This window comes from Protobothrops mucrosquamatus, unplaced genomic scaffold (assembly GCF_001527695.2).
Source record: "Protobothrops mucrosquamatus isolate PMUCROS unplaced genomic scaffold, P.Mucros_1.0 scaffold2444, whole genome shotgun sequence".
NCBI classification, from domain to species: Eukaryota; Metazoa; Chordata; class Lepidosauria; order Squamata; family Viperidae; genus Protobothrops; species Protobothrops mucrosquamatus.
Genome location: NW_015388516.1, coordinates 58,952 through 69,447, shown reverse-complemented (window position 1 = coordinate 69,447; position 10,496 = coordinate 58,952). Strand labels below are relative to the sequence as shown.

General features: G+C 39.0%; 1 protein-coding gene across 1 annotated transcript in view; it reads right to left on the bottom strand.

Annotated features, from left to right (window-relative positions):
- Nucleotides 1-10,496, bottom strand: part of TMTC1 (transmembrane and tetratricopeptide repeat containing 1) — a 109,021-nt gene that overhangs the window by 40,853 nt on the left and 57,672 nt on the right. The window contains exons 6-7 of the mRNA XM_015825004.1: nt 9,236-9,400; nt 4,839-4,952 (exon numbers count right to left, since the gene is read on the bottom strand). Coding sequence (XP_015680490.1) covers nt 4,839-4,952; nt 9,236-9,400 — 279 coding nt within the window. The remainder of the gene's footprint in view (nt 1-4,838; nt 4,953-9,235; nt 9,401-10,496) is intronic.

Here is a 10,496-nt window from a genome sequence, read left to right as displayed (position 1 = left end):
GTTTGGAGAAGATGGATAGATTATATTCAGAATAAATATGGGACTAAAAAGTTCCATTTAGCTTATGAGTAAATTTTAGAGTATTATTAGTATTAATAGTTTATTATAGTGAAATTTTTATTAGTTTTAATTATATGATATTATTATTACTTTTAGTATTAGTATTGTTTAACAATATGGATATTCTATTGTTTAATAACTAGGATACTAATTTGTTTATGTTTTAATTATTATTATTATATTTATGTTAAAGGGGAGTTAAAGCGCATTATGGACTTGGTTATTTATATAGTTGGTTAATGTTAGTTAGATTATGATTATTATATTTGTAACCCTGTATTCAGCTCTGGGAAGTGGGGGAGGGAGAGGGGGGTTAGGGGGGGTTGGTTTGGGGGTTTATATTGTAACTTTTATAAAACTTTTCAATAAAAAAAAAAAAAGAATAAATGCCACAATGGACCAAGTTACCTGAAGACAGCTGACAAAAATGGTATTATAACCAAGGGCCACCTCCGAATCTACCGTATTATGTCCTCGGGAGCTTATAATGCCAAAGAAGGGAGTGCTACAAGGAATTGGTCAGAAGGATAACACGTGGCAAACCCAGTTATGCAGAGACCTCACCCTCGGTTACAGTCTGTCTCCAAATTGGTTCCATTCTGCTTAATACCCCAAGGGAAGGCAGTTGCTACCCATTCCATGCAGGGGCCTCACACTAAAGTCAGTGAAGCAGGGCAAGACTAAGTTTCTTGTAGGTTTTACTTTAATTCAATTTGCATTAATCAAATTCAGTCCCTGTGAGTCCGTCCCATATTTCCCCTTTTTGTTGTGTATGTTTAAAACTTTGGCATTTTGGAATGCTGGAAAGGTGGCTGAAAGATGGCCCAGGCTGTGGGTACAATAAGCTCTGCCGGAAACCTAAGAGAGCAAGTTGGTCAAATCTTTTCAAGATGCTTTTTTTCCCTACAAGAGCAAAGGCAGAGATTCTGTGGTTGGGCTTTGATGCTGTGAGAAAAGAAAATCAGATTTTCTTACGCAAAGTTTATTACATGAATCATAACTTGGTTCATGTAGAGGTAGTCCTTGTTATCTAGCATTGCTTTCATGGGAAACAACACCATTAGATAGATAGATAGGTAGGTAGGTAGGTAGGTAGGTAGATATTAGCGGGGGTAGGGTGAGCTGAAGAAACATGGGGAGATGCCTGGGGGAGGAGTCAGGAGAGGGCAGGGAGGAGTTGAGTCTGCTGAGGCCTAGGTTGGAGAAGATAAGCCTGGGAGAGGAGACAATAGGGGAGAATGGGAGAGGCTTTTAGGAGGTAAGCCTGAGGGAGAAGGGGATAGGATATGGGAGGCTTATATGGGGCAAGCCTGGGGGAGAGAAGGGGGTNATTATATGATATTATTATTACTTTTAGTATTAGTATTGTTTAACAATATGGATATTCTATTGTTTAATAATTAGGATACTAATTTGTTTATGTTTTAATTATTATTATTATATTTATGTTAAAGGGGAGTTAAAGCGCATTATGGACTTGGTTATTTATATAGTTGGTTAATGTTAGTTAGATTATGATTATTATATTTTTAACCCTGTATTCAGCTCTGGGAAGTGGGGGAGGGAGAGGGGGGTTAGGGTGGGTTGGTTTGGGGGTTTATATTGTAACTTTTATAAAACTTTTCAATAAAAAAAAAAAGAATAAATGCCACAATGGACCAAGTTACCTGAAGACAGCTGACAAAAATGGCATTATAACCAAGGGCCGGCTCCGAATCTATTATGTCCTCGGGAGCTTATAATGCCAAAGAAGGGAGTGCTACAAGGAATTGGTCAGAAGGATAACACGTGACAAACCCAGTTATGCAGAGACCTCGCCCTCGGTTACAGTCTGTCTCCAAATTGGTTCCATTCTGCTTAATACCCCAAGGGAAGGCAGTTGCTACCCATTCTATGCAGGGGCCTCACACTAAAGTCAGTGAAGCAGGGCAAGACTAAGTTTCTTGTAGGTTTTACTTTAATTCAATTTGCATTAATCAAATTCAGTCCCTGTGAGTCCGTCCCATATTTCCCCTTTTTGTTGTGTATGTTTAAAACTTTGGCATTTTGGAATGCTGAAAAGGTGGCTGAAAGATGGCCCAGGCTGTGGGTACAATAAGCTCTGCCGGAAACCTAAGAGAGCAAGTTGGTCAAATCTTTTCAAGATGCTTTTTTTCCCTACAAGAGCAAAGGCAGAGATTCTGTGGTTGGGCTTTGATGCTGTGAGAAAAGAAAATCAGATTTTCTTACGCAAAGCTTATTACATGAATCATAACTTGGTTCATGTAGAGGTAGTCCTTGTTATCTAGCATTGCTTTCATGGGAAACAACACCATTAGATAGATAGATAGATAGATAGATAGATAGATAGATAGATAGATAGATAGATAGATAGATAGATAGATAGATAGATAGATAGATAGATAGAAGATAGGTAGGTAGGTAGATAGGTAGATAGGTAGATAGGTAGATATTAACGGGGGTAGGGTGAGCTGAAGAGACATGGGGAGATGCCTGGGGGAGGAGTCAGGAGAGGGCAGGGAGGAGTTGAGTCTGCTGAGGCCTAGGTTGGAGAAGATAAGCCTGGGAGAGGAGACAATAGGGGAGAATGGGAGAGGCTTTTAGGAGGTAAGCCTGAGGGAGAAGGGGATAGGATATGGGAGGCTTATATGGGGCAAGCCTGGGGGAGAGAAGGGGGTAGGATAGCTTCTGTGGGGCAAGCCTGAGGGAGAAAAGGGGATAGGATAGGAGAGGCTTCTGTGGGGCAAGCCTGAGAGAGAGAGAGAAAAAAAAAGAAAGAAAGAAAGGAAGGAAGGAAGGAAGGAAGGAAGGAAGGAAGGAGGAGGAGAAGAAGAAGAAGAAGAAGAAGAAGAAGAAGAAGAAGAAGAAGAAGAAGAAGAAGAAGAAGAAGAAGAAGAAGAAGAAGAAGAAGAAGAAGAAGAAGAAGAAGAAGAAGAAGAAGAAGAAGAAGAAGAAGAAGAAGAAGAAGAGGAGGAGGAGGAGGAGGAGGAGGAGGAGGAGGAGGAGGAGGAGGACGAGCTGACCAGCCACCTGAACACTTTCCCTGCACATGACCTGCCTGCTAAGAGAGATTGACCATCACCTCATCACATGACCTGCCTGCTGAGCGAGACTGACCACCACCTCATCACGTGTTCCAGCCAAGCAGAGGTGCCTAAGTGAGGGACCACTGTGGACCGGCAGACAGCCGAAGATGGCCAGGAGAACCCGGACTCCAGCGGCCCTTTTGGGGGTAGCGCTACAGATAGATAGATGATAGATAGACAGACAGACAGACAAATAATCATTACAGTAGATAGATAGAGATAATTACAGTAGGTAGGTAGATAGATAGATAGATAGATAGATAGATAGATAGATAGATAGATAGATAGATAGATAGATAGATAGATAGATAGATAGATAGATAGATAGATAGATAGGAGATACACACAGAGAGAAGGTGTGTGTGTGTGCAGGTAGTTCTCCACATAGGACCATAACTGGAGCCAGAATTTCCATATATTAAGCAAAGTGATTCTTAAGTGAATCACACCCAATTTTATGACCTTTTTGCCATGTTTGTTAAGCAAATCACTGCTGTTAAGTGAATCACGTGGTCGTTAGGAGAATCCAGCTGCCCCACTGACTTTGCTTCTTGGAAGCTGGCTGGGAAGGTGCAAAGGGTGATCCCATGTTCCTGGGACATGGCTACCGATGTAAATACATGGCAATAGCTAAGCACCCAGATTTTGATCACGTGACTGTAGAGATGCTGCAACGGTTGCAAGTGTGAGGACTGGCTGCCAGTGCCTTTTTTCAGTGCTGCTATAATTTTAAATGGTCGCTAAATGAATGATTGTAAGCCAAGGACCTCCTGTGCACAAACATAAATTATGATTTACAAATCCGCAATGGCTGTATTAAAATAATCCACTATGCCAAAATCAAATTACATTACAGCTTTTCACAACATGTGCAAGAGATCTGTTGGAGCTGGAAAATTATTTTCAGCCAACTTCCCCCTCTTCTCTTTCTCAATCTCTTTTGTGCTGATGTTAGTTTTCCGTTTCCAGTGCAATACATTCATATATTTCGTTTGCCCACAAAGCATTCTCTAAAGAAACATAAAAATATCCCCTGGTAATGATTATGCATGTTGATAGCATTATATATGTATTTATGCAACCAGAACCGCAAAGCCTTGCCAATATGTTATATTTAGACATAAACATCCTCTTACCAGGCTAGTTGTAAACTTGACATCCTTTGACAATAAGCATGGAGATTATGACAAGGAAGTGCATTAATCATAAGCTCTCTCCAAAAGAATGCATGAACTCCAATTCAGAAAGTAAAAGTATCTGGGAATTAATTGATCAACTGGATAATTTAAAGGAAATATTCATCTGTATCTCATCTGCCGTTGTCAAATTACTCAAGACAAGAGGTGGCCACTATATCCCTTCAGCACTCAAATTATTCAAAGCTAAAATGATAGAACAAAATTTTTAGGGTGCCCAGCTGGACCCCTTCTGCAACTTTGTACTGATTAGAACCTGTTCAATTCAAATTTCTAAGCTTGATCCTTCAGATCTCAAAATGTGTGTCTAATGCTACTCTAGAGGTTTGAGACAGGCCTCATGAAAGTGGAAATTAAAGAGTTATTATATGCAGCCCCAAACTTCCCTTGAATTTTGCACCCTGGATAAATCAGTCGTATATCCCAGCTATCAGTCTGTTTTTTTCCATGGTGGAAGAAGGACAAATGAATGTTATGAATATTTCTGAGAACTTACTGGAGTGCCGTTTTGTAATGGTAGATGGCTTCTCTATCACGGCCTTGGTCTTTCAGAAAATTAGCATAGTTGTAGTGAACCTTGGCATTATGGGGTAGAGTTTGGACTCCTGATCTATGGAAAACAAACCACACAGGAACAGCAATGTGAATTACTTGGTTTAAACATTATTGACTTTTCACTTACTTTTCATTCTGCCTCAAAGAACGTCAAATGAGAAAGAAGCCTGCTCAAAAATAAATACATGAAATGATCGTATCATGAAGAATTTTACAGTGGTGATTCATATTAGCTAAGAATTCTGGGACTTGTAGTGCTAGTACATGTGGGGAATACTAAATGAAGGACGAATTCATGGTATTTCACCATAATGGGAAAAGAACACATTGTATAAAAATTCAAGCTTGCAGCTTTGTCTCTAAAGAAATCCCTGCTCGGACACAGACTTATTGGAGCCAAGGAATAGGGATGGACATCAGTGTCAGGATGGTCAGCTGCATTCCCAGAAGGAGAAAGTAGCTAAGATGGCATACAGCTAGTAAGGACATAGACACAGCTCTCAGTGGCTAGGGAAATGTATTTCCTTTTCCTTGCTCCTTATTTTTTTCCATTTCTTCTTTATCGTCCATTATCCCCCTCTTTCTCTTTCACACACCTTCCCGTAATAATAATGATAAATATGATTGTAATATGACCTTGGTTGATTCAGTAGTCCTCTTCACTGAGAGCTGCCTTAGAACAACTATCAGATCACTATGGCAATGGACAGTGAACCCCAAAACTCATAGACAACAGCCCAAGAAAGACTGCCTTAGTTTAACAGCTATGAAATATTTGAGAAAAAGCAATGCCAAGTATAATTAATGAGGAAGTGATGGTGATGGTGATGTAGAACAGGGGTCCCCAACCCCTGGTCCATGGACCAGTACCGGTTCGTGGCATGCCAGCAACTGGGCCGCACAAACAAGCAAAGCCCCATCCATGGGATGCAGGCAGCACACAAAACTACACACTCTCTGGTGCGCAGAAAAACCTCTCTCCACGGAACCGGTCCCTGGTGCCCAAAAGGTTGGGGACCTCTGGTGTAGAAGACAAGAGGTGGAGGGAGTTTGGGTGCTTCTACTACTTTTTTTTGGGGGGGGGTTGCAGAATCTCCAACTACCAAGATTTCTGAAGTATGAGAGAGAAAAATAAGGATATACTTTTCCAAAAAGAGATTGAATAAAAATACTCCCAAGTTAGAAAGGTGTTCATTAATGCTTGGGTCTGTACTTTGCAGAAATCTGCCTAGAGCAGTATTTCTCCATTATGCTGGCTGGGGAATTCTGGGAATAGAAATCCACATATCTTAAAGATGCCAAGGTTAAGAAACACTGCTCTAGAATATTTTCCAAATACTACCCACACAGCTTTCTTAAACTCAGAAGCTCCTCCCTTCAATTCACTAACAGAGACAGTTCTCAATGTGCAACAGAAAGCTCATGTGAAACTGAAAAGAGCAAGAAAACTCTTATAAACACCATTCAGATGGAGGTGAGGGCCAAATAAAAGTTTAATAGACTTTTGTCCAAAAGTTATATTCAGGGAGAGCTATAATAACTCTCAAAAATCCCAGGCTTAAATTTGATTGGATGATGCTAGTCTTATAGATTCTTCATGGTAATCAACACAAGCAAAATCTGACATTTTGATACTTAGGAAACTTCTAAGTATTCTGTTAAGTTGCCCTGAAAAGCCTGAAATCTGGTGCCAGATTTACCTGGAAAATCATTTTCTAATTAAAATAGGAAAAAATAAGTATGCATAACATAGCCACGTAGGGAAATGTGAGGAACAATAATGAAACATTTTTTCCATTTCTCGTTGAATAATCCAACTCATAGTTTCCATGAACATTTGCCCAATAAAATCCGATATTGTTCCCTGAAGAAAATATATAACAATTGAACTAGCTGAGAATAGGAAATAAAGGGGAAAAACCTCACCATTATACTGTTTGAGAACAATATGATTTCCTTCCTAATAGGTTGCTATGGTCTTTCTCACAGACCAACCTATAACGCAGTGCTATGCATAAACGGTCCACTTGAGATGGAACTGCTATGTGTCAAAAATATGTTTTATTTTTTAGGACACAGATTGTCCACACAGAATACACATTACCAGCTTCCCATAAAACTCCCATTTTAGGACTAAGAGAAGTAGTGTTTCAACAAGGAGGTAGACCTGATGAAATTATTTATTTAGCATATGGCATATCATACATGGACTAGCAGTATATATTAACATTTCATCTAGATTAGTAGAACGCAATAAAATATAAATGTTAAAAAGATCTATATTCAATGTCTAGGCCTTCTAACCATTGAAGTGCAGCATTGTTTATATTTAAAAAATCAAATACTGGACTGGTATATGCCCCAAGCTTACAGCTGGTCATGATGTAGTCTACAGTTTGTCGTGGGATCACGCAGTCACAAAGAGGGGAAGGTGCTATGCCCCATTTATACAGAGTCTTGGCAGATGCCGTGTGAAGTGCGAATTCTATTCAGGGTTGTCCATTGCTGATGTGGTAGTTCAGAGCTTGGCACCTTTTTTTGTGGGATCCTTTATATGATGAAATAGTAGGTCAGTTCTGAAATCACTTGGTTCTAAAGGTTATCATGAACAAGTCACATATTCCCTGATTTTGCTTCTCCTGTCTAGGGGGGAAATTAAATTAGGGATGGAGGTAAAGGAAGCACGCTTAGCTTTTGAGTGGTGTGCTGATAGGCACACCGCGAAAAGTGGAGGATGATGGTGAAAAAAAAGCAGTTGGAGCTATGAAAAGAAATTACTTTAAATTGGACCTGTTTGGCAGGCAGAAGGGGAAGGTTGTAGACTAGACTGGGAAGTCAAAAACATCTTTAAAAAAGCAAATATTAATCATTTCCATTCAATTGCCATAAAAACTACACATGCCTTCAAGTTACCAAATTGCTTTTATTGTCATTAGTCTACACATATTTAAGTTTTCCACTTCTATTGCATTAAAAAAATAATTTGATAGAAACTCTTGGAGTATCTCCTGAGGCTTCAGATGATGCTCTCCTGACAGCCAGTAACCAACCATGAAGCTTCTCCATAAGGTCTTTGACGTTTTCTTAACAAATCGAAATTTTAAACCATGGTTTATTTGGAGAGGAACAAGCCAAAATGCTAATTTATCATCTATGAATCACATCATAAAGAGAGAGAAAAAATCTATTTTTTCTCTATTGCCTTGAGAATCTACATTAATACAGCGCTCTACCATAACAAACTGTCTCCCATGCAGCCTCTGATTAAATTTCCTGCCATTGATTTCTTTCAAGTATTTGTATGAGGTGCTTATTAAATAAATGTGTTTGCCGTATATGCATAAAACCACAGTGAAAAACACTTAGTGGGGACAGGGTGATCGTCACATTCCCAGTTGGGTCATTTGGCTCAAAGAAAAAATGAAGAATAAAGGAGAAACTAGAACAGACTTAAAAGGCAGCATTTTAAATGTCTGATTGCATCACTCAGTTTCTTTCTACTCCCCTGCTACAGATTGTGTCCGTGTATGTCTGATTGTGTGACTTTGGGTCAGTCAGTCTTGACTCCTAGCAACTGCCTGGTCTGGTCTCTGTAGTTTTCTTAGCCAGATTTTCAGAAGTAGTTTGTCCTTGCCTGATCCTAGGAATTTTTGGATTGCCTGGATCACATTGAGTGAATATAAAATCTATATAAATACAAATGTAAATGTTCGTTTGTTCAAAATCTTAAATCTCCGAAAGTTCTTCACCGATTGCTTTGAAATTTTGACACAACGTTGCATTTGAATACGCACGTGTTTTTATATACCTACTATTATATAGATGTCACACCTGTGACGGGTAAAAACATGCTTTTTTTGAAAAACAGCACCATCTGTTGGGCGTAAAAGCAACACACTTCTTTTCCATTTAACCAGACTGAGCCACAGCAACGCATGGCCGGGTACAGCTAGTATATAATATAGTAACTATCATTACAAGTCACATAATAATGTTAAAAGTTCACAATCTTGTGAGAGGAGCATTACTAGCTATCCAGGGCCATACGTGGCCCGTGGGCCATAGGTTGTATATGCCTAACCTAGACCCAAGGTCCCAGAGTTGGCTTTGTAGCTAAGGAATCTCAGGATTTACTGGTTTCTAATCTGGTGCCTTTAACCACTGTACCAAACTGGCTATTGTGACTGCTTATACAGTAATCAAAATACATGTTGTCCCACTCATAATCCAATAAATCCTTTTTTAGTTTCAAAAACATACAGAATAGAGAGGCATTGGAATACTCATACAAAGCCAACATGGCTTTTCCGTCCACTAGCTCTTTTAAAGCCATCCTACCTGAAAAGAGATTCTCTTGACAACCAGATTTCATTCTGTTTCACTGTTTTCCAAGAGAACAGAAGCAGCAGCAAAGCCGAGAAGGACACTGCGGTGATTCCCCACTTATGTAGCCACAGGCAAAGCCTGTTTAAGCCGTGGACCAATAGGATGCAGTAGCCCATACTGGAGGGGGGGAAAAGGGATAGGGAAGATGTTATACTTCAATTTACAGACAGTACAACAGCCAGCGTGCCTTCTTAATAATCCTTTCTAATGATAAACTAATTTGTTTTAAAGGCAGGATAAATGGCAACATTCTAGCTGATCTCAAAAAGCTAATTAGGTCAGATCTGATTCGTACAGGATGGGAGACCATCAGTGCTGAAGACTAGACAAGAAGTCAAAGAAAGATCCTGGAAAAAAGGCAACGATACCATTTCCAGAAAACTACATGACTATGAGCACAAAGTCTCCAGGTACAGAGGTCAGAATTATAGAATAGCAGAATTGGGAAGGACCTTGGAGGTCTTCTAGACCAACCCAGTGCTCAAGCAGGAGACCCTGTACCATCCTGGACAAATGGCTTCTTAAAAATCTCCAGTGATGGAGCATCCACAACTTCTGGGAGCAAATCGTTTCATCCAAAGTAATTTTCTTCTAAATGGTTTAGATATAGCTTTAATTAAAAATGTTTAATTTTTAATGTCACAGTCTTAACTTAGTCTGGAAGTTTCATTTTTTAAGTATATTGCCTTGGTTTTATTAAGAAAAATGTATACAACAATCAAAATAAATAAACTCATAACTATCTAAAATAATCTCATCAACCTAACTAATGAAATTACATTCTCATGCTACTCTCAGAATCCTTTCAATATATTGAACTTCTGGCAGTTGCAAATTAACACATTTATGGAACATTAATTTGTTCTTTCAAGATTAAAAAATCAACAAAGAGTATTAAACTGGGAAGAGTAATATGTCTTCAAGCATATTAAAATATCAATCCTATAGCAGCAGAGTCAAAATATAATTTGTTTTTTCTCCCCCTTGAGAATCACTTTGCTATTTAGTAAAGCTATAGAGCAACACAAGACAACATGCTTTTATTCCCTAAATTTACTTTGCTTTTTATATAAGTACATTAATCAGCCATACATAGGTACTTTGTTGTCTTGTTCCTCAGATCTTGGCTTTCTATGAAATCAAAAAGACTTTTTTAAAAAAGCTCTTTTTAAATAAGCAAGAATATGCACAAAGTTGGAAAGATTCAGCAATG